The sequence below is a fragment of the Ixodes scapularis genome, unplaced genomic scaffold (assembly GCF_016920785.2).
Source record: "Ixodes scapularis isolate PalLabHiFi unplaced genomic scaffold, ASM1692078v2 PGA_scaffold1__304_contigs__length_218370807, whole genome shotgun sequence".
Classification (NCBI taxonomy): Eukaryota; Metazoa; Arthropoda; class Arachnida; order Ixodida; family Ixodidae; genus Ixodes; species Ixodes scapularis.
In genome coordinates this window covers 199547618-199572718 of record NW_024609846.1, presented here as the reverse complement: position 1 = coordinate 199572718, position 25101 = coordinate 199547618, and the positions used below count along the sequence as shown (strand labels likewise).

General features: G+C 47.0%; 1 protein-coding gene across 1 annotated transcript in view; it reads right to left on the bottom strand.

Moving 5' to 3' along the window:
• Positions 1-25101, bottom strand: part of LOC8034183 (transcription elongation factor SPT6) — an 81694-nt gene that overhangs the window by 50970 nt on the left and 5623 nt on the right. The window contains exons 3-12 of the mRNA XM_029978537.4: positions 22559-22663; positions 22397-22470; positions 20668-20784; positions 17888-17969; positions 17369-17450; positions 15708-15807; positions 14176-14589; positions 11980-12069; positions 4324-4469; positions 2703-2956 (exon numbers count right to left, since the gene is read on the bottom strand). Of these exons, the coding sequence (XP_029834397.3) occupies positions 2703-2956; positions 4324-4469; positions 11980-12069; positions 14176-14589; positions 15708-15807; positions 17369-17450; positions 17888-17969; positions 20668-20784; positions 22397-22470; positions 22559-22663 (1464 nt within the window). The remainder of the gene's footprint in view (positions 1-2702; positions 2957-4323; positions 4470-11979; positions 12070-14175; positions 14590-15707; positions 15808-17368; positions 17451-17887; positions 17970-20667; positions 20785-22396; positions 22471-22558; positions 22664-25101) is intronic.

Genomic DNA, 25101 nt, shown 5'->3' with positions numbered 1-25101 from the left:
CACCACCCGTTTAAAAGCTTGACAGATTAGTTTAAAAAAAAATGTGAAAGCTACACCAGTGAGGTTTGTGCAGGCGAGCAATATGGCCAGAGGGACAGAGTATAGGGGGCTAATCGTAACGATCAGTCGGCTCATTAGCTGATATATGTTAATGTTTTAATTATTAAAATAAACATACGGTTCTAATTAAAGACTTCCTGATTGTCATTGTGGGAAGCACGGCGAAGCTGTAAAATTACCCCCGTGCAGCAGGGAAGAGGCTACCGATTTGATAATGCACCTGCCCGGTTTTTCCGTCTCTGATAGCGAATTCGGGTGGCCAATTGCCGGGAAGTTATTTTGTCAAAAAAACGGTAATATTGTTCGCATGGTCAGTTTCTGGCCATCACGCACCGTTCGGGAGGTGGTTTTCCAACAAGCACCAGTAACTTTTCGGCACCTTTTCCGCCCGAAATCCGAACACCGGCAGTCGAGCGAGCGCCAGGCTATATCCAGTGTTGTCGCCTCCGAAATGGGAGAGGAGGTCAGCGCGGAAAATGAGTGGAAGAACGAAACTGATCTCGAGTCACTCAGCAGCCAACACTCGAGTCAATCCAAGCTGTTGGGCTGCTGGAAAAATGGAGGATACGGGTGACGGGGGTGCTGGCACCAGCTACTGCACGCTAGTTTGCATTGTTCATACTGCAACCGTAACAAGTTAGTTACTCTCTTTTCGAGTCGGACGAAAGTGTCAGTGAGGAGCGAGGTCATTTTCACTAAGAGCTAAGAAATTTTTGGCCAATTACGGCCCTCATTTTTTATTTTAAATTGGATTAAACCTGTCATACCGTCAGGTGGTGCAGGTTGAGAGGAAAAGTTTTTTTCCTTTATTTTTAACTCTCACTTAGATATTGAGTAATTGAGTGAGGAGGACCATCTGCTTCAAAGAAAAGGAGTACCCAAATAAATGGCTCAGTATGCAACATTAGGAGGTAACTTCCTACGCATAACCCAAGAGATACACCAGCGCTGTCTTCCGGGCAAACGGCGAAGTGAACTGCCATCGTTTGGCGATTCCTGTTCGGGTGCTCAGGGTCACGTGGTGTGCCACCGCCACATCTCTGGTTGCCGGTCCCGCCGGCAGGGTCTTGCCGATGACTGAACACCCCGCCATAATCATCTCACCCTAGCCTAGAGCCTGTTGCGCTAGTGGTAACTCTATTCCCACAATCTCAGTATTTTTAAATATTACTGATAGTGTGGTTTTTGATGAAGCATTTATAACTGGAACCATGTGCCTAGTTTCAATAATTAAGAACTTATTTACCATATTCTAGCTAATTATTTGACTTACCACGGTGACTAGCCGCTTATACTATGCCCCCCGACCGCATACCTCGCCTGCACAAATCGCATTAGTGTAGCTTTCACGGATTTTTTTTAAAGTGGCGGCTGTTAGTGGTCCATCCCCAGGTTTTGTGCCAGCGTGAGCAGAAACGAGAAGTTTCCATGCCAAATTTTAATTGGAAAAATCGACGTCATGTGCGCACCAATTCAGTTTCCCTGCTAAATCTAGCAAAAAAATTTACCGTCACGGGACCTACACACGGATTCAGGTTCCCCTGAATCCGCATCACTTTAGTTTCCCCACTAAATTTGGTGTGAAAACACATCACGATCTTGCTGCCACTGTCTAAACATACCGCGTTGTGTGATTGCCGTGCAATTTTAAACAAATCTGTTAGGCTTTAAACGAAACACCTTGTATATTGTTTTGGGAAACGTGCTAGAAGTAAATTTTTCGGACAAAAACTAAATCTACTTTTATACATTTCTCTAAACGGTGTGGAAGAAAGAGAAAGAAGGAGGAGAAAAGGGCGAGGCTTGTGGCGGGCGAGGACCTGCAGAGTTCGGAGCAGGAGACAAATGAAAGAGCCATTGCCGAGCAAGGCCTCCAACAGAAGACCCGGACCACTAGACAGCCTTGGTCCTCCTCTTCATCCGACTTGAACTTAAGTACAGACTAAACCTTTTCCCAATAGTAGCACTTCCCCGTGCGACTTCCTCGGAGCGAGTTCCACTCGCTCCGAGGAAGTCACACGGGGAGTGAAGGAGGGAGTAAAATCTGAAATGGGGGGGTGAACCCCCCCCCCCTTTAGATTTTCAAAAAATAAAAAAGGGGTCGACCTACTTTCGTGTAAATACGGCATTTGAAAGTGGTACCAGAAATTTGGAATATTTGTGCGACACTAAAACCTCCAAATACGAACAGGCATCGAGGAAACCAGGTGGTTGAAAACTATGCTTATTACAATTCACCACGACTCCAATGGAATGAAGAACTTTTCAAAAGCAGCGTACGAAACTTGGAATATTCGCGCAACACTATACTCGGCGTCAACTGTTTTGCACCACATTGTCGAGGCTAACGTCGCTTCCACAATGCTGCAGTCCTACAATGCCGCGTGAGCACGTGGCTTCATATTACGCGTCATTTGCACGTGCTCTCGCAGCAAGGAAAAGCCAAACAAAGCCACACACTCGCACGAGTGGCTTCGACAGCGTCGCAGCACTATGGAAGCTACGCCCGCCTGATGTTGCACGAAATTTAAGCCCGCCTCGATCATATCCGACGAAATTGAGGAGACGCGCAGTCCACGGACAAGACGCCAAACATGCCAGTTGAAGACGACCCCAGAATCCGGAAGGGGGCGCTCGCTCACCGAGGCCCACTTCCCGGCAGATGTCGAAGAGCCGCTTGCGGACGGGGTGCTTGAGCTTCTGGGCCTCGTCGTCCGACTCCTCGGCCGCCTCCTTTTCGGCGGGGTTGTCGGGGTTGTCGTCCCTGGCGGCGGCGGCCTCCTTGCGCTTGCGCCTGCGGTTGGCCTCCTGCATCTCGGGCACGTCCAGCGAGTAGTGCAGCAGGAAGTGCTGGTACACGTCGCGCAGCTCCTCGGGCGTCTGCACCTCATTCAGCCTGCCAGGGGGAAACCAGTCTCGGCGTCAACTCAAACTGCCTCGAGAGCGACGCAAACCCGGGGTTCGGACGCTCGGCGAGATTTCTGACCGCCGTGATTGGCTGGCGTTGCACTTGACCGTGGCGCTTGCCAATCGCGGCACTTGGAAGTCTCACCAGTTTTCTTGCCGAGTATCTGGGTTAGAGCCCCCAAATATAAAGCGAAATTTTTTTTAATGCACCTTTTTAGGCAAGAGGTTTATTCAAACTTCTGTGCACAAAGTCCACGACATCGCGGAATGGTTATTCGCTCTTTCGAGCTCAACGAGAAGGTAGTTGGTTCTTTCCACCTCAACGTGAAGGCAAAGCCGCTCTCTCTCTCCTCCATGCACCAGATATGCCGAAAGAGAAAACAAGTGGAAAGGAGGGGACCACCAATTAAATCGCACCGTCGATATTGTTGTAAAAAAAATTTTTTCATGTAAAATTTTTTTGATGCGCGTGTTCCAATCAGACTGTTTAAAAAAAAAACATTTGTTTCCTTTTCAGGGGCCCTTTAACTAAGCAATTGCGTGGCCCCACAAAGCAAAAATGACCAGTATTACAAATTTTCTAGATACAAAGTAACCAATTTTACGTAAATTTTCACTCTAAGTGACATGCATAAAGAACAGAAATACTTCGGCAGCGGCGACAATTGAAACCGCCGCCATGCCACACCACGCATTCTTGGTTTTTTATATACAGTAATCCTTTGTTATAACAAAATCACTTTTTTCGAATTATCGCTTTTTATCAAAGTTCTACGTGAGTTGGGAAGTTGTGTCGGGCAGTTGTGTCAGCCAGTGGTGCAAATTGTGTCAGGCACTGGTAAGTAACCAAATGCGCGTCAATACAATTTTCATTTAGAAAAAAAAAAAGTGGTTATTGACCATGTTGAATAAACCTGAGACTGGGGCAGAAACGAACACATAAGTCAAAGGAACAGAAACGGACAGGATGAAGTCTCAATTGAGCCCAAGATGCCTGGATTCTGCAGCGCGAGCTTTCGCTCCACGTATTCCGGGCAGCAATGTGTTAGCAGACTCGGCCACCATTCCCCCTTGTGATAAGTGAACGTACAAAACCTCGTTTCTGATGTCTTTCGTAATTCTTATTTGGCGCTATACTTTTTCCTCAAACACCCCGAATGTCGCGCAGGTAAGCCAATATGCGATAGCATGAATTCGGTTTCGGCAATCGATTTTTCACACTCGACTACTACAACCAAATTATCTACACTAGGAAAAATCTCGCCGGTCCCACGGATCTCGTTAGAAAAGTGTTTGACTGTACTGTTCTCTCGACTGTCTTCCTGGCCACAACTGTATGTGGAAGGGCGAAAGCACCTGTGAAAGTCGTTGTCGTCGATGGGACGAATGTTGTCCGGCAGAGGCTTTTCGGGGTCCTCCTGAAGGATCTGGTCGCACTGGTACTCCTGCATGCGCAGCAGCAGCTGCTTCAGGTTCTTCTTGCGCTGCTGCAGCTGGCACCACTGCAACGGACCCATCCCAAACTGTGAGCAGCAGATCTCAGCTAGGCTTTCTTAGAACACCATTAGAGTGAACGCCACTTCAACCAAATTTCTGCCACAAAAGTATTTTCAAATCTTCATCCAAGCAGATTGGAAAATGAAGATTCCAAGTCTTTCCCCAACAAACGACTTTTCAAACTTCAATTCAACGAGATTTTCATAAAGAAAACAAACTCGATTATCGAATACACAAATTAAGGAAATATACAATTTCCGTTTCCTATCGCAGCTCATGATGTTGCCAAACGGCCAAAGAAAGCACAGGTGCCACACAAACTGCTGCTTGGAGGCTGGAAACCAAACTTGAGCATCGTTTGAGGATGATGGCCATGTAGTGGAGCGTTTTACAAGAGCTCCAGAGCCTCCAAACTTCCCGCAAAGGCTGATTTGCGCCAGGCTTTGGTGGGCTCGAGCCAAGTCTAATTTGTACAAAATGACGCATTAAAAGTGCATGCGGAGCATGGTTGTCGGTTAGTACAGTTGAACCTCGATGTAACGAAGTCGGTAAAATTCGCAATTTACTTCGTTACATCGAAATTTCGCTAAATCGAAATTTGGCTTTAGCATGCAAAAAAAAATTCCGAAACATTTTACGGGTATGAAAACTCACCGAAAATGAATTTTATTTAGGGGCAAAGTAGTCCGTGAGTTTTGCTTGCGTCTTGTTGGACAGTAGCAGCGGTGTCATACGGCGTTCGAGCGCCCAGAGCGCTTGCACGGCATCTTGCTGCCCATGCGACGCCGTGTACCTCCTCAGTACGTCCATTGCGTCGAGCACTTCCCGAGTGCTCGGGATCTCGGCAGTTTCTTCAGCATCGGCCTCAGAATCGTCGTCGTCCTCCGTCGAGTTCCCGACCACATCCTGCATGATGGAAGCGTCAGAGACCTCTTCCATTGCAACGACGCACGAGTCCCCGTAGAGGTAGTCGTCCAGAGAGACATCGTCGGGGACAACACCGTCGCCACGGAGGGACTGCCATGCTCCCAGAAGTGCCTCTTGGTTTGACTCCGTCTCATCTTCACTTGGAAAGGACGATACCGTGGGAGCACTTCCGCTTCCTTCCCCGAGAGCACTGGCTGTTGATGCTGGAGGAGCTTCAAACCCAGCTTTCCGGAAACAGTTCTGAATGGTTCTGTCCGTCGTGGCTTTCCAAGACGCGGAGAGCATCTCCAGTGCTTGGAAAATGTCCACGTTCGTTGAGCGTTTCAAGCAAAGGTTGAGAAGGAGCTTATCGATCAGCCGCCTACGATACGCACACTTCAAACTGTTGATAATGCCCTGGTCGAGCGGCTGAATCAGGGACGTACAATTCGGTGGGAAGAACTGCAGCTCCACGTTTGTTAGCTCCAGGTCTGGTATGTGGTGTGCGGAGCAGTTGTCCAGCAGTAGACACACACTGCGGCTGTCATTCTTCATCGCCTTGTCGAAGTCACCGAGCCATCCGCGGAAGATGTCACGGGTCATCCACGCCTTTGTGTTGGACGTGTATTCGATCTCGAGGTCCCGAGCACCTTTGAAGCATCTCGGCCTTTTGCTTTTTCCAATTATGAACGGCATCCGCTTGTCACTCGCGTCCATATTCGCGCAAAGAAGAATCGTGACCCGCACCTTGCTTTGTTTCCCTCCGTGGCATCGATCTCCTTTAAGGGCCAGTGTCCTATTTGGGAGCATCTTGTAAAAAAAACCGGTCTCATCTGCATTGTAGATGTCAGCTGGCTTGCAGCGCATCATGATTCCCGGCAGTTCCTTTTCGACCCAAGCAGCAGCTTCGGGCGCATCGGCCGACGTCGATTCCCCACTTGTCATTTTTCCGACAATTGCGTGCCGGGCCTTGAACCTGTGCAGCCATCCACTGCTCGCCTTGAATTTGTCTTCATCCAGAAGACATCCAAAGTCCTTGGCCTTTTGCTGCAGGACAGCCCCGCTCAGTGGGATATTTTGCGCACGAGTGTCCATGAACCAAGTGAAGACTGCCTTATCCACATGTTCATAAGTTGCAGCTTTCAGTCGCTTTCGTTGGCCGCTTGTACCACTCTTCAAAGAGCCGAGAATAGAATCCTTTGCTTTTAGAATTGTTGAAAGGGAACTCTGCGGTATACCAAAGCGAGCCGCGACATCCTTCTTCCGTTCGCCTTTGGAGATGGCGTCCAAAACATTTGCTTTCTCGTCCAAAGAAAGAACTTTACGTTTCCCAATGGCAGCAAGCACGTGAGTGAACCACCCGGTTGAAAAATAAAGCAGTTTAGGCGGTGCCAATGTTTCCAACCTACACAGCACTCTTGCCCGCACTTTGCTTTACATCACGCTCGCAACACGATAATCGGTCTTCTCGGTCTTCTCCTAGATGGCACTGCCCGTGCGGTCGCGCCTTCACGTCGCCAACTTCGCTCCACCGCTGAAGTTGGCTCCCGCGCTACCCGCGGTACAGTGGACTATGGTGATCAGTGAATGTCAGTGGTGATGCTGTTATGCCGTGTAAACTTTTTGCTCGGCATTTTCTGGCCAGCCCCGCGGAATGCGCTTTGCCGCATGCCTCGCCAGCGCTACCGGCGCCGCATCCTCGGGCAACCTAGGAACGTTGGAAGGCCTGTCCCCGTGAAGTAACGTATCAAGCGCTCGCGTTTGCGAATAATTTTTTCTTTTTAACCACAATTTTTTTGCGAAGTTGTTCTTTAGAGTCTATTTATTTATTGACTTCTATGGCAATGGCGCTTCGTTATATTGAAATAGGTGCAAAATAGACTTCGTTATATGGAGACTAAAAATACATGGGGTCTATGGGCAAGAAATTATGAAAAACACAATACTTCGTTAAATCGAGGATTTCGTTACATTGAAGTTCGTTATATCGAGGTTCGACTGTACCAGTCGGCATTTGAGTTTGCACAACTATTTCGCAAGGTCTACAATGAAAACAGATAATTCTCATCAGCAAACATTGACAAAAGCAATAGCAAAGCATTGCCGAGAAACAAGGAAAACTTCCTTTTAACGAGAAAGCACGCATTATCACCAAGGTGGCAAGTGAAAAAAGAAATGTACAGGCTTGATTGTGCTAACAAAGACCAGAGAGCACAAAATGTGTCTCGGACAAACCATACTTCGCGTGTGGTTCGTGCTAGGCTTTTCATTCTTGTATATTTTTTTTACATTATTTTATATTTAACAAATCTTTTTTATTTATTATGGTTTTACTTATTTATTTATTGTTATGTATTTTGTGTGTTGTATTTATTATCATCCAAAATATGCCGCTCTCGCCGGCTCGTTTGCATTTTTTTTTTAAGTGTAGAGCCCTTACACTTCACGTGAAGACAGAAAACCAGCAAAGCTGTTATCTTTAAGACATCTAGGACGACCTCAAGGACAACTTTTAAGACGACTTCTAGGACGACCTCTTGGACGACGTCAAGGACGATTTCTAGGACAACCTCGAGGACGACTTCAAGGACGACGTCTAGGACGACTTCTAGGACGACGCAAAAAGGGCAACCTCTCGGACGACTTCTAGGACAAACTCAAGGACGACCTCGAGGACAACGCCTAGGACGACCTCAAGGACGATCTCTAGGACGACCTCGAGGACGATGCCTAGAGATGATAACAAGGGATCAGGACCTCACTATCTATTAATGCCAAGGAAGGTTGACTCACGCTGGTTGGCCCCTCTCTCTGTTTTAGAGCGCAGCTCTTAGTTGCCCGTTTCTGGCTTGAGCGGCATCGCTGTCGGCATAACCGCACTGTGCATTTTGGGAAACGTCCCATAATGCACTGTGCCAGACATGCAACGTTTCAGTGCGGTGCCGAAACGTTACAAGTGACGTTTCGGCACCGCACTTTTCGGCACCGTGACATTCCGGTGGAAATCACGTGCCGAAACGTCACTGTGACTTCCACCAAAACGTCACAGTACCGAAACGTCGCATGACTTCACTGAAGTCACGTGCCGAAACACCATGCGACTTCACCAAAACGTTGCGTGACGACACGCGTGAAAGGAGGAGAGGAGAGGAGGAGAGGGTACGGACGAGGAGGGGCATACCCTCCCCCCAATACCTTCCCCTCCTCCTCCCCAAAAGCTGCGCTCTGAGTCGGCGTTACAGAGAGTTGCAAACGTCTTTCATTTTTTTATTTATTCGAACTTGACCCCTCTTTTTGTTTTTATTTATTGATACTTGCCACGACCAATGAGAGTTTTCTGTCGACATGTCATTTTTTCTCAGACCCTAGTGTATAACAGCTGCGCTGTAAAAATCCATATCAGCTGTGCTGATAGCTCGGTGGCTATGATATCCAACTGCCACTGCACCGACCCAGGTTCGAGCCCGGCCGGGGATCCAACTTCGTATTGTCGCACACGCAGCTAGCCAGGTAGGGGGGGGTGGTAAGGAATGCCACGTGCGCAGCTAGCCAAGTAGGCAGCGTGCCCGTAGCCGAATGGTTATCGCGCTTGGCTCCCTGGCATTGAACCTCGGCCCTTTGAGTGGGAGCCAAGCACGATACCTATTGGCCACGGCCGCACTAGCTGCGCACGTGGCAATATATAACCTTATTGTCCATAATGCTCCAAGCGTGCCGCTCGTTCACGACGGTCGTTACGCCCCATAAAACCCATTACAGACCTGCCAACCCTACAATGCTGAAAATACTACGGGGGACGCCAAAAAACAATACAACTGTGTGAAGAAATACGAAAACTGTTTTATTCTTCAAAAACTTGGTTTAGGTAAGAAAAATACCTCAACTAGGGCACAAACACATCATACATTGCACAAAATGTCTTATTCTTTAGAAGTAGAAGGTTGGGCCAACACTGAGGAAGTTGCAGCTTTTGCTTTTCTTAGGAAGTTCTTGTCGAACACTTGTTCATGGCACTTTCCGGACTGGCTGCATCTCGCAACTAACAAATGTTCAAGAGTCTTTTTCGACATGGAGGAGCGGAACTGTATGTGTGCCTTCTTTCGCCTGTGCCTGGTTTAACGGAGACGTTAAAGAGCAAAGTTCTTGCTCTTTAATGACTCCACAACAATTGCCGTGAACGGCACGTTGTATTCGATCAAAAATGGCGTAAAAAAGGCATTCTGCTCGGGTAGTGTCGTAATTTGTTGATCGACTAAAGAACCCTCCAAACTTCTCGTTGGTTTCAACTAATTTTGCAGAGTCCTTGTGCTTTTTTGTATTCAGATGACACAGAATGTACCGGCGACCAGCGTGCGAAATGTTGACATCGCAGCGACACTGCAAAATGCGTACCTTTTGCCCTTGCGCGACGTCTTCATAAACGGAAAGTCGGTTGAATAGCTGGGAATAAACACTTGAAAGTATTTTTTTTCCCCGCCATCTTGTAGCAAAGATGGTTTCAAGGGATCATGAGTAAAAGTTCCAGTAACACAACATTCGCCACAACCAACGTCGCCACAACAAAGGAGATTTCCTAAGCAGTTTTGGATTAAGATGGATGGATGGATGGATGTTAGCGGCTATACCAGAGCCGTAAATGTAGAGAGTTTGGCCATTCGTTGGGAAGTATAGGAGACAAATGAGGAGGCGCCATTGGCCGAAAGCGGGCTGGGCGTGTTCCAGGGCGTCTTCAGAAATTCGAAAGTGACCAACCAGAATCCGGAAATAATACCCTGGCGGTGGTCGCGAGAAACAAACCTGATAACTGCATTGGAGTAACTCTCGATTACTGAAAATATGGTACACGTGATGTTCAATCACGTTAATCAAAAAATCATGGTGGAAGAGTGCGACTAGCAGAACGATCGACATGATCCGTACGTCAAGCGCCCAGGGCCTGGAATCTGCCGTACGAACGGTTACACTCTGTCCGCGCAAAACAGAGTTGCGCAGCGCATTCCTTTCTTACCTCTTTCTGCATGATCATGATCAAAACAACACGTGCACCCTATTTTCAACCACAAAGAGTTACTACACTTCACTCTTACGCGCTTATTAAAACCATACACGAACATAGACTTTTGATCAGAACTGTTTGCCGCTACCACCGCTAGGGGATCCTTTTCGGCTTCTGGTTGGTCAAGAGAGCATGCCAAGCCCTCTTTCCTCTGCCCGCGCCTCCCATTGACCAAACTTTCTACATATACGGCTCTGAGCTATACCACCCCTTACAACACTGGAGCGGTAGCTTGCGCCCCCTGGCATACAAATCGATGTACCAGTGTTGCCAACCCCAACTTGTAAACAGGCAAGATGCAGCTTACACAAAAACTTTTCTTTTTTCTTTTTAACACGGGTGCGAAAATTGTACAAATATTGTTGTTAATATGATAACTGTAAGAAAGCACTGAAAAGCGGACACTTTACGACAAAATCATATAACTTGGCAGGTATGCCATTATGTCTTAAAAGAAAACAGATGTTGGCAGGCGATTTCGGTAAACCTTTGTCCGCATCGAAAAAGGTATGGTAGTTATAAAGAAATGAACGACAAACAGATCATTCGCCCCTTGCCTACTAATGACGAGTGTCACTCGAGGCCACTCCTTACGCACAGTAAAGCCCAACCCCGAGTGTGACCCGTGCTTCGGTTTCAGCGCTTGTTTAGTGTGCTCTCCGGCAGACGGCAGAACCCCCCCTGTTGCTCCATGGTTGCTTGTTTCTTTTGCTGTTTTACAAAAATAAGAGAAAACTTAACATTTAGCCAAAAAACAAAAGGTGTGCTTGTAAGCGCTTGCACCAAAACGACATGACTTCAGGGAAGAGGTCAGCTTGAGCCGACAAAGAGATACAAAAATTTATTTTTGAAAGTGATGAATGCACAGGCATATTTGACATGGTATGCACCGGGAAGAAGAGCCCGACGCAGGCATGCGAAGTGTACACGGCCAAGAAAAAAAGGAATAAAACTGCATGGGAGTGTGGACACTGCAAAGTGGCTCTCCACCTTCGTGAATGTTTTCTGCATTATCACACTGTGAAGTATACTGAAGAGGACCAGAAGTTCTGATTTAGACGAAGACACCACACGTTGATGTCAAAGAAATGTTTTTGATGTAAACTGCCCGTTTAAAATTAAGTTTTGCTGTACGCTCTTTGAAGAAAAAAAGTAGTAGGCAAGGGGTTAAAAGCGTTTGCGGTCCCGATAGTATTCTATTATTTTCCATCAAAACCTGTCACTCTCGCCAGCACGTTTCCATTCAAATAAAATCATTGAATCTTCCAAGCCAGCTACGCTCAGTGGGCATAGTTTCGAACCTTGACAGAGCTCGAACTTTATATATAACCTTGACGTTTGTAACGCTTCCAGCATGTCACCCATTCATGACACTCGCTATGACGCTCATTATGAGGCTCAATTTTCTCCTAAGAAAACAACTCATAAAATGAACACACTCATAAAATCCAACGAATGCACTGGAAAAGACACAAGCTTAACTGAGTCCATTGTGGCATTACAGTCCAGCCTAAAAAGAAAAACGAAGGAAACAGAACAGCAGTGCATCATACCTTTTCATCCCACTTGTAGACGGTCCACAGGTCATTAATGTTCAGATCAGGCTCCACGTATTCCTTCCGGTAGAAGGCGATGAACGGTACCTGGAACGAGGCCACTAAGTAGGTTAGCAGCAGAAAACAGTTGCTAGTAATGGAAACGATTGTACAGCCAAACTGTCACAAAGGTTAGCATGCCGTGGGTCTACCGTGTCGTAACTTATTCGGTAGAGATCATCCTCCACGCAGAGCCAAGCGAGCGGCCATATCTGCACGACATTCCACTCTTCATTTTTCCCAGAGCAGACGCACCAACATGGGCACCTTGCTCGAGCAAATGCCCGCCGAAATTTTTGCCGCAATCATCGTCGGATTAGTAACAATCCCGTTTGGGGGGGATCGAGAGTCGAGTGTGTTAACGCACCGCAATTCGGAGCACGTGGAGCAAGAGCTCGTGCCGCAGGATCCAGGCATTCAGAGTTCAATTCCCATCCCTGCATGTTTCAATCTGCTGGATGAGCGTGCAGATTAGTTGAAAAGCCCCAGGCTAGCGGTAGTGGTACTGGCTAAATTTCTCACCCACAGCAAAGAAACCTAACGCTCGCTAACTTCCCGCAGTCTAAAGCAACGCAATTACATCACAACTTCGTTTGCAAGAGCAACTAACCGCCTGACAAACAAAACTCGAGGTATTTCTCATCGTTTTAGGCCACACTGTAAAATGTATATATATATACGGTCAAATGCCTTTATAACAAACACCTCTACTACGAAAACATCCGTTTAATGAAGCAGAAATAAAGTCTTGGCCACTCTCCTAGGTATCCAATAGGCTCACGGCCTCCTGGGAGAACATCAAGTGCGACACAATAGCCAATTGCTTTCGGCACGCTGGCTTCGTTGCTTGCACCAAGGAGCTTTCTGAGCAAGCCAAAGGACTGAGTGAAGAACTTCCTTTAAACAAGAACGCCGCGAGCTGGACGAAACATGGGACAGCTTCTCCCGTATTGTGGGTGCTGTGCCCAAAACAATGAGCATAGACGACTTTGTTGGTGACAATGACAACGGGACTACGACGGAGCTGACGGATATTGAAATCACCGCCGAGGTTGCCTTCGAGCGGCCAGTTGCGAGCGATGATCCTGGTCCAGTGGACATTGAAGACGCTGAATCACTCCCCACCTCCGACAAAGCAGTGGATGCCGTTACTACGCTGCGCCGCTATTGCGGTGCAATAGAAGAGAGTGGACTTGCACTTGTGAGTGGCCTCGACACCGTGGAGCAGGCCGTGACAAAGCATGCTATTAACTCTAAAATGCAGACAACATTGGCGCAGTACTTTTCAGTGCAATAAATCAACATAGTGGTCTTAAGTAAGTGTCCTAATCAGTTAAGAAAGCATGCGGCAGTGAAAATTACAGGTAAGTTCATTACCGAGCCAACCACGTAGTGCTTAAGTTTGTTTCTCACCTCATTTTATACATTGAATTTTGGCTATATTGAAGTGTTTTGAGATCCCCACGCTCTTCGATATAAGCGGTTTTAACCGTATTAGTTCTTGCACCACGAAAAGAGAGGAATAGGAAACCTTGAAAGTGCTCTGAGTTGTTTGCATGTTTGTTCAAAACACGCGGCTGCAAAAACGGCCAAAACACGACGTGCCGCACGGGAGTGCGGGGCACCGCCCAGATCAAGCCAAACCAAGTCAAGACAAAAGCCAAGACCGCTGGCCGTGTTTACGCAATCATGAAACATGAGGTGTGTGTTTATGCAAAGTGGCAAAGGCAAGAACCATCCATAGTGTTCTGGCATTTGTGCGTTGGTGCTTGTGCTTCATGTGCTTGCTTGCTTTGTAAACCAACCGACTTGACACAGTGCAAGAAGGTTTAAGAGGACTAGGTCGGGACAAAGGGCTCACCCCGAAGATGCCTTCCAAGTCGTGACAGCGAGAAGGAGCCGAGTAGTGAAGAGCCAGTGCAGTCAAAACGCAACGTTTTCCCGATTCTCGTCCCCACTTCCGCTATGCCCTCGAGTGCGGTAACCTTACGTTCGCCTTATAACGGTAATAACTCAATCGTTTCTTTTTTGGGACTTCAAAGCCTCCCCTCACGTTTTATTTGCGCAGATACGGTACCTTACGCTGTGGTCCATGCAGTAAAAAAGGAAGGGCGAGGCGGCAACGTACAAACTTCAGCTAGACTGGGCACCCACCTCAAAGAGCTGGTTCCGCATGAACTTGAGGGCCTCGGCGATCTTGGCGATGGCCGTGACGCCCTTGCGGCCGGCCGGCGGCTGGTGCCGTCCGCCCGGTTCCGAGGCCGGTGCCCCCTTCCCGTCCTCGGTGGCCGTCTGCACCGAGACGGTGGGGTTCCCAAAGGCGTGCTTGTAGATCCACTCCGCCTCCCGGCTGATCTCGTCCTCGGGGGCGGAGGTCACCGGCACGGCGCGCAGCTGGAAACGCTCGGGGATGTCCGTGGCCCGGATCTCGTTGTCCCGGTCCGTGAAGTGGCCCCGCTCCAGCTCCACGGGCTCGTACACCTCGAAGATGCTCTTCTTGGTCGGCCGCTTGCGGGCCGTCTTCTTGGGACGCGGACGCGCCTCGCCCTCTTCCTCCTCGTCCTCGTACTGGCACCCGTCAAAGAAAAAAAGAAAGTCGGGTGAGAAAAAAAAAAAAGGCGGGTTTCCCTGTTTCGTGTTTGTGCCCCCTAAGGCACACATCTGCCGAATTTTATGGTTGCTCGTGCTCGGTCACAGGTTAAGAGTTCGGGGGAAGCTTCTCCTACCTTTTTCCACTTTAGCAGGGCGAACACTGGAGAGAAAGTGACTCCTGTCAAAGTAAGAAGTGCCGGGAGGAGCTTCCCCCAAACTATGCGGAGAGCAGGTCGTCTGCTTGTTTCGCAGGGGTTGCGGTGACATCAGAATGACGCCGAGTTCTGATTGGCTTTGATTGGAAGGATAGTGGATAGACCTCAATGCTAGATGCCTTGAAGTCCATCCACTATTTTTTCAATCAGCCAATAAGAGCTCGGCGTTCCGACATCATCGCAACCCGTGAAAGAAGCAGACGAACTTGGCTCCGCATTAACCCGTAACCGACCATAGACGCCAACTTTTCGAAAAGACACTGAGCTCCCAAAAAATGTTCTAAATGCAGGGCCAGCTCCTAGGATCTTCCTGTCCGAGCCTCAATGAAACTTGCAGCACGGAGCATGCAGGTGCGCCTCTTTCAAGCGCATGTTTGCCGTACCGCGCGCATGGACAGAAATCGGATGAAAGACTCTCACCTCCACAGCAGGAGGGAGCGAAGGTCGCTGCACCCGTCAAACAAAAGTCTGATGGCGAAAACGAGTTGTTTCCTTGTAGACCTTGTATTCCGAGAAAACTTAATGCAGGCCCCAGACAGCTAGTTTCATTATCTTTGCGTTAGTCTGGGTGCTTTGAGCCGGCGGGCCTCTCCGGAGAATAAGCATGCGTAAGAATTGCTTCCCGTTTCGGGAAGTGGTTGCTTTGTTTTACCAGATCACTTCTTTTTTGATGGCCTGCTGAAAAGCATATTACGATGCCTTAAAGTAATGTGTTCTGATGTTTTCTTTTTTATTTCTTTGAGGTTAAACCCACCACAGAAGCAAGGCATGTATTGATTCTAGCCCACAAGCCCAGCGCTCGTACGGCACTTGGTGCGAGTAAACGAATTCGGGGAATTGTGAAAACACTTTGAAAAAAAGAAAAGAAAAAGAGTGCACCTCTTCTTCTTCCATTTCTTCGTCATATTCGTCCTGATACTTGGAAAACTCGTCAAAGTCAAAGTCGACGCCGAAAATGTCCTGCGCTTCTTGCAATGCCCTGCAACAGGGAGCAAAAACACAAAGCAAGTTTGCCGACTCTTTTTCAAAGAATCTGCAACCAGTTATCTACACCTGGGCAGTCAACAAAGATGAGAAAAGCGCTCGACATCAACTCGTTATTTAATAAAAGGCAAAACATCCCACTAACAAACCACATCTCTATCGCATTGACACGTGCTTCAAAAAAGCCACCTCATTCTTATGTAAACAAAGCAAAGTTTGACTTTCCTATCTCAAAAGCTTCCGGCAGTTCTCTTGCACACCCACGCCCCAACCGCACTGGAAATTCAAGCAATAGCCAAGGCTATCACCTCGCAGGCCGGGAAAGATTCCACCACCCTCCGAACGGTAGCCAAGGAGCCGCAAGAGACTACAGAAACAACACTCTGCCCCCGCACATCATGATCGCAGTATCAAAAACCATGAGAGCAGACCCCTATGCCAAAGTCACTATTGAATTTGTCCCTAGGCACCTAGGAGTTGAAGGGAAAACTAGAGCCAACCAGTTCGCCCGAGGAAGCGACCCACTGGGCACTTCAACTCCCTGGCCGACAACCTACGACCCGTACGACCACGGAAAGACACTACACAAATCCAGGACACACATACTTAAAAAACTCGGAGACAATGTCACCTGACACACGCATTCAGCAGAAAGGTCACCACAATTTTTAGACGTGCACAAACCGACACACTACTCACAGAACATCACAAACACTATATTCCAACATCAACCGTGGGAATACCCGAAAGTTGCTCCCATCACTAAAACTACGCTTGACACCCTGCCAGTAGCACTTGGACGAGGAAACTGGGAGGAATGGGTCACGCCCCCCCTTCCTGGCAACGAACCACATCTTGGGCCACACCTAGTCCAGCATGTGAAAGGCGCGCCGGGCGAGGAGTGGTAACCGCGGGTACCGGACTTGGTGATTCAATAACACGTTTACTCTCCCTCTTGTAGTTTTATCCACCCCTTTCCCCAAAATCTACACGTGCAACTTACACGGTGTAAAGGAGGTGCCCTCGCACGGCTGATCTCAGCCACAATGCGTGCCGGAGCGCTTTGTCCTCTACACAACTGCCCGTCCGTCCGACGTATGGTCGACAAGAACTTGATGGGATTCGATACACCAGCACCGCCTCGCACTGGACGTACCTTGTTCTGTGATTTTCGCCCTACCCTGGAGCACAATTCCTCGCCTTTTTTATTTGCGCGCCGTTTCCTCGTGGACCAACTCGCCTTCTTTGCCATTCGGTTACCTAGAGTCGCAGACGGGATAAGGACGGCACAAAGGTTCTTCAGTTGTCCTGCCTCCAGTTTCCAACCTTTGCTAACGCTTCTCGGGAGCCTTAAGAATGCCCGTGCAGCCAAAGCACAATAGAAGGCAACGAGTGCATTCTGGATGCCGGATATTCGAAATAGAGACGCCCCTGTTGGCCCGTCTATGGGATCACACTAACTGTGAAGACACGCCGATACGCGCTGCGGCAGAGGACAACGTGGTATAAAAACGGTATACAAAGTCCCAAACAGACAAGAGGGTAAGGGGACTTACGAATCCGTATACTTGATGTGCCTCTTCTTCTTTCCCTTTGTGATTGGTTGACCATCGTCGTCAACGATAAAGTCGTCGGGATCTGCAATGGTTACGAGAAATACTGGTCAATCAAATTCTACAAAGAATTAGTGGTTCGAAGTAAGATGACGTAATCAGTTACGAAACAAAGTAAACCAAATCTTGTGTAAGAACTACTTCTCGCGGCGTATGAACAATGAGCAAAACTTCCTTTTTTCTTGAGATGAAAACGGGTATAGTTGAAAGTCATCGCTTTGTTTATATACACCTTCTCTGTCCGTGTAATTTTTCACGCTGCTCTTACCCTTTTACGACGCTACACCAACTTAGCCAAACTGATCACCGTGCTACAATTACACCCTTTGCGCGGGAAACATTGCTCAAAATATGGCGGCCAACAGCATCGCTCAATAAACGTCCAAAAGGGATCTGTTGCACGCCCCAACGCACTGGCAGACAGCTCGCTTTCCAACGAGCCAACACTTGGGAAGAACGTACCGGACTCCAGCTCCGAACCAGAGGCCTCCCTCTCCTCCTCCTCTCCCTCGCCTCTGACATCGTCTCCCGGAGTGGCTGCCTCCTGGAGAAGAAATCACCCGGCTTAGACATTGCGACAAATGCAACAAAGGGGAAGCGGCGCTCGACAGGGTTTCGAATGAGCAGCAGTTGGCAATTCAAATTCAGCGGATATCTCTCCCCACAAAATTTATTGCGAAAATCAAGACGTCACATCGGGCCGCGACGTCATGCGACACTGCAACGTCATGTGATTTTGAGACGCCGTGCGGCGAGACCAACACGAGCGAGAAAGAAAGCCTTAAAATTCGTAGCCTCATCGTCGTATCCTGCAAATGAGGTGGTGGCAGTAGCCAGGGTGCTTTCCCGACACATCCTACGTTTACACCGTGCAAGGACAGCCCCCACCATCGAGTTTGAAACACGAACCACTTAACATAATCACCCAATTCTAATGTCCACCTTTTTTAGAAAAAAAAAAATACAGCTAGAAATGCCATGCGCATTATAATTGCACTAGCGACAGTTTCAGTGTTATCGTCCTTACAAGATGGTAGCGCAGCGTTCGTTCGTCCATATTTGTCCCGTTCGTTCCTGCTTTGCTCAGTCATCACCCGCACTTGTAAAAGCAGAAAAGGAAGATTAGTGGTTCAGGCCAAGAAATCGGCTGAAGCTTGCGTTTATGGAAAAGTTGACTGGGTGGGTTTTCCAGGCATGGAGCACGATTCCGTCTGCCATGGTCGAGCACTCCTTAAAAAACATACGAGAAGGGAAATGTATTGTTTGTTGTGTACTGTTCTCCGTCAACGCATTCTAGCCCAAGACGGATCTTATTCTTTATTTGTTATTGTCAAAGCATTTTTTGCGCAATTGTTTAGTAATATCTTTTATAGTACCATTTCAAGTGTGTGCTGCTCTTGCTGTTTTATTTGTACACCTGTATAACCACCCTATCATACTCTCGACAGAGACTAATAGTATTTTAAAATCAATCGATAAAAAAATATTTAATCAGCCTGGATGGAAAAAGGATGTCATAAAATTAATTTACAGCAAAAAAAAAATTTAGAGCTATATTTACAACACGAAACAAATTTGTAGTTGGCACCCACAGGAGTCTGAAGCCGAAATTCATCAGCTTTACTCCGCTCCTTTGGGATCGGGGAAACTAGTTGCCGTTTGGCTAGGCTTTTCACATGCTTTCATAGCTGGGAGCTGGCTTCACTTGGAGAAAGGATTTAAGGTGCTGTTTGGCACGGCTTCAAAGCTGATGACATCGGCTTGCTACATAGGACAGTTAATGCTTTCGCATTAATAAGTAACTTTTAGAGCCCATAGAAACTCTTTAAAGGGTGCAAGCACCACGTGATAGACCCGTGTGATGATCAGAAATTGACAGCGGCGGGGAGCCAGAGTCGAAGTACAGTCACATCAGTCCCTTTCGGCAGCGGCATGGAGAAAAGTCGCTAAGTAATAATGACAATAACTTTTTATGGAATTTTTTTTTTTTTCATTTTTTATTTAAATAAAACTTTTCTTTTTAATTGAAAAAATTTCTTAAAAATTTTTTGCAAATAAAGAAAAAAAAATGCGTTCAGCAGGCAGCTTTCCAAGCTCAGCGTGCGGCGGCAATGTGGGCGTTTTGAAGACTTCGGTGGTGCACAGGTTTACCAACTAAATTTCTTTTGCGCCGTAATATAGCTCTTAACATTTTTTTTACATTTTTTCATTGTAAATTTATTTTTGACTTTTTTTTTTCTTATCCAGTATGTTTTAAAAAAAAAACTTTCCTTCCTTCACTTTTTTTTTTTTTTTTAAGAAATGTAGTCTATTGAATGAAACAGACAGCAGCGAGAACGACATGCTCTGGTGCATGGACAGTGAAAAAGAACTGTCGGAGCGCGAGAAGGACTAATGTGCTCATAAGTCAATAAACCTTTGCTCGTTTCTGGCGCAAAAAAGCTTACATTTTTTTCTTAACTATATAAACTGGGTGCGCGTTAGAATCGGGGAAATACGTCACTTCTCGGTTGAGTGGTCTTTCGGGGCTTCCCCATAAAACCACATACACTACACACCGACATCATCACAGGCCTGCATACCCGCTAAAGTTCACACGAAAGTCGACACTTGCACCATTGTTTTCAGAGCCTGGGAAAGTTACTGCACAACACGCACGAGAGGCTTATGAACGCTCCTAAGAAAAAAAAGTAACGAGAAAATTTCTTCGCTAAGATTGACGGAAAGATGCTTTTTTGCTGATTGAAGTGGGGAACGCTTTCCGCCAAGATTAGCGGCAAAGTGCTTCTCAGATTCAGCAAGAGGCATCGGGGTATCACAAGACATCACGTCACGGGACAACGTAATGTAACGCGACGCCATGACGTCACAAATGCCCAGCCCCTTCGTGATATCATGTGACGTCACTATTTCGCCACTAAGTCTAGCTGTTCAGCCAGGCCGACGATCACACATCACCATCCGGTTAAGATCATCGGACATGTACGTGGCCTGCACCGACGTCGCACCACCACCCGTCGTGGCGGCCTCGCCGCTGCCGTTTACGAGGCACATTTCGCGGCACCCAAGTTGTTTTGCTTGGCAAGAACGTGTAGGAATGGCCACGGTGCAACTATGTCTTGGGCATGCCGGGCATGAGGCCACCTTCCTCAGACGCAAAGCGAAGAAAGTGCAAGCCCCAGCGAGATGAGACGCCGCCCAGACGCAAATGCAGCCACTGCGACAGATCTGAACGCACGTACAGCATCCGATCCTTCGAAGAGCTCGTTGGCGATGGCGTCCCGATTGGTGCTGTCCTTGCTGTCCTCGTTGTCACTCTCCTCGTCCTCTATCCTCCTCACCCGCTTGAACTTCTTTTTCTGAAAGAGATACTCAAACCTGTAGCCAAGAAACTGCTACTGTCACATACAAACTTGCACAAACAGGCCAGCCACGTCATAGGTGCCGCAGACGACTGCCCATTCTTGAGCAGATAAATTGGTCGACACACTTGAAATGCAGAATTGCATTCTAATGGAAGACAACTCGGATTTTGTGTGGCATGTCACGTGGCTTACGGTGCGGCCTCGTTGTCGCACGGCATATTGTGACATCAAGTCACGTGACACTGCCCCACTTAATGTAAAGTCACGCGACACCATGACTCAAAGCTGCGATGTCGTGTGACCATGTTGCGCGACGTTATGGTGCTACGCGACACTGTGCTGCGTCACGTGACGGGCAACGTCCCGTAATTAATCGGAGTGTGCTACTAAACAAATGTCCTAACACCCGACTGTTTCTCATATGCATTGCAATTCAGCGTGCGACAGTTTTATCGAAAGATTGGAATTCAGCTGCCAATTATTTTTGCGAGTCCTTTCGCCTAGACAGGCAATCCAAACCTCGAGATCGGCCCTTCATCAAATGTTTTCTGGGCAGGTGGACGTCCACCAGTGTGCATGCACACCTACGGTTGCATGTAGGCCTTTCGTCTCTTAGAATAAATCGTGTTACTTCCGTACAAAACTGAATGTGCAGCTTCGGATGTGCCCTAAATGCACTTATGCAGAGGCAAAAAGTATGCCTTGTTCCCCCTTCCCGCCCCCAAAACGGTACAGCTAGTCCCCTCCCCAAATATGTTGTTTTTTTCGCCGGAAAAATCATCTGTGCATCGCTGAATGCACAGATTATAGTGCTAGCCGTCCCAACCAAATGCCAAAGTTTCAGCATTAACCGCCACCTTATTCAAAAGTTATAGGTGATTTTCTGAAATTTTTTAATGGTACAATAGGGCCCATTTCTGCCCATTTTTGGTAACTGGCATTACAAAGCCCCATGTACTCGAGAGCTCCATCGGCGGCCGTTTTCCCAGTGAAAGTTTCAGAAAATCACTTACATAACTTTTAAATAAGACGGTTAGTTCTAAAACCTTTTCATCTGGTTCAGACCACTAGCAGCGTATATGGGCAGAGAATGAGCGTTCGGCGATGCCTAGTGTATTTTTGCGGCGAAAAAAAAGCATGGAAATATTTTGGGGGAACTCCCTGTAGTAAGGAAACTGGAGCAATTAAAAAGGGTGAGTTGCCACCGAACTGCAGTAGGAAAGAATAAGCACACGCAAAGTCAACACAATTACCATATTTTCCAGTGCATAGTCTGCGGACTATACCAAGGATTTGCTTTTTCTCTAGATTGTTCACCGTGACAAGACGTGAAAGATTTGATGAATAATGAAGTATATTAAAGTTGATTTATGTGTGATTCAAGCATCTCTGTGAGCTAATACAGCAGGCACTTGTTAAGGTGTGGCGTGTACGATAATTTTTACGTTCGGACTAGGCAATAGGTGTGGACTGTGCATCGGGTGTGAGCTATCCTAAGCAAAAACTTATTTCTGACACCAAATTTTCTTCTGCAAATATGCACCGGGTGTGGGCTATAGCCCAGAAACTACGCTAACTCAAGATTTATGTTGCAGAGGGGCCTTACCCTTTGAACTTTGACACCCAAGTTTTCTTCAATGAGATCGTAGTCCTCATCTTCCAAATTGTCGTCAAAGTCATCTAAAACAAACAATGACACAGTTAAACTCTGCACGAAACAAAATCCCGTACATGGTCTGCCACAAGGAATGACAATCAGGAAACAAACCGTGTCGCCGTTTCTTCTTGCCCACGTCTTCATCTGAGTCTTCCTCAACTTCTTCCTCTTCGTCATTTATGAGGTCTTTCATCTCCTCCCGTAACCTCTCGTCATCTAAATGAATATAGAAAGCAAAAAAATCACAATAAATTTCAATCTATCACCTAACTTAAATTCTCATGCACATGCTTCATGAAATCATGAGCAGTTATCAATCTGCTTTTCTCAGGTAGACTCAAAGTGTGAGGAAAAATCAGTGTATACCTCCTACGGTCCGAAGAAGCGAGGGAAGAAAACAAAGTGAAATTAGTTGTGGCAAAAGTAATAGACATTCATAAATATTGTCCTCTTTCAAACCCGCTAGTGCATGTTCATCTTGAATGATCCCAAGAATCCCCTTTCAGTAACAATGCTAAACAAAAGCAACACACTTCTCGTAAGCTCTGAATGTTCCCATACTTAGGTCAGGAGCATTTGGAAGATTTGGTTAATTTCTTGCAAAAAAATACCTAAATAAAAAAAAAAATGCAGTAAAAGTATAATATTTCTGTACTGCATCATCAAACCACACAGGTGTTTGACACCCAACAGTCTTCCCCATCTATCTTCAAGAAAAAAAAATGGTTGTCAACATTGACCAAAGTGGCCACCCTATCAGGTTCAGAAAGCAGATGATGCTCTGCCTTCAGCGTAAGCACTTCACCACATGCGCAGCCAAAGCCAAATATAGAGAGTGCATGCTGGAAGTGGAGCCTCCACTGCACACTTAGCCTGTCACTGGCTAGAGATACAATTGCTGGCCTAATCCTCGAGTTTGAATAGATACTAGTTTTTATACAGGGTTGATTGACACTCCTCCCGCAGGGCTGAAAAAGACCAAACTGGTTTTGGAGCTATTTTTCGGAGGAGAAAACTCTGCACTTTGGAGCACTAAGGATATATATATATATATTTGGAGATCTTTCGGAGTAACTGTGACATTGTTTACTTTGTCAGATCTTCCCCAGTCAGTTACAACCACCCAACGTGACAATTTGGAAATTGCGTTAGTGACAGTGATACATAGTTCAAACACGTTACCATAAAAAATGAGGCAATAATGCATGCAGGCCATAAGAGCAAGAACAAGTACTTCACTTAAAGGAATTCGGACATTTATCGGGTGCTCATAAGGCAAAAAAGCATGTGCCACTACAAAGTCCACGGAAGAGCAGTAAATAGTGTATTGGAAAAAAGCTTGGAGTGGACGTGAACGACAATTAATGCTAGTGTTTCACTTGACATATTTGTTATGCATTGGAAGAATGCCCATGTGTGCCATCCATTTTGACAAGTGGTATACATGGGAGAAAGTGAAAACTTAGGTGTGCCACAGCTCCGCTCAGACAGCGTTACACAGTACTAATACTGGAATCGTCGGCCAGTTTGGACCATAGTTGCTTGATAATGGATCGCAACTCTAGCAACTTCAGCAACATTAGTCACTGCTGTCCTTGCTGAAGCACACATAGAAATATATGTGATTAGTATGATGCAACGCTATGACGACTATAAAGATGTATGATATATGGATGTATAGGTACATTGAATCCATCGGATGGATGGATGAATGAATAGACACGGCTGAACCAAGAAATCTAGCGGCAGCTTGCGACACCTGGCAATGAAATAGCTGAGGTGGTGAGCCTCACTTTCAACTATCTAGCGTCACCGCAAATTTCGGTGCAGTGTGGCACAATTTGGTCGATTTCACGTTTAGGCGCCGCTAGTCATAAAAACCTGTGCATGTATAAAAATTGTCGCAGGCAGTACTTCTGATACAAACTGGCAAGGAAGGACTATACTTTACAATGGAAGTACTACAAAAACAAGTACTTCAACCAAGGCAGATATATGTTCCCCTGAAACGTGTTTAAGGTAAGGCACACCTGCATTCAACACAAGCAAAAACACCCGTCTTCTTTTTCATGCCATGCAACAAGGAGCCTGAGCACATTTGCGGCAGAAAATTACCGATACAAGAACTGGAGATACTCTTTCTGCCAGTGACTATGCCGCGTCTGTGGCTTCTCCAAGCGGCCAAAGAAAGCATCGAAAAAGGATATAAGCATGCAAAATGCACTTCAAGTACTAGTTTTAAGCACTTCAACTTGGAAGCTCAGTATGCCAAGTGATTCAGATTCAGTTGTTATGCCCCAAACAGCTAACTTTAGAACTTCCGGGGACAACAACAAGGCAGTGCTAGTGTTCTTCTGTCGCCAGAGGAAGGGCTCTTTCACAGCCACTTTGGCCTGCGTGAACAAAGCAGCACCTATTGAGCACAAAGGCCCAAGTGGGTCAAGTTTCTATGCTCTGGCTGATTTCTCGAAAGATCCGGCTTGTCGCATCCCGCCAATGTCACTCTGTTTGTCGTCAACACTTGTTACATTACGAATCAAGTCCACAGGCCCTGTGTTGGGCAAAAACCGAGCTTTGGGGGGAGCAAACTGGAAAGAGCACCCCTGTAACTCGATCTCCTCGCCAATAGACACTGTTAGTATGGATACCCCTTA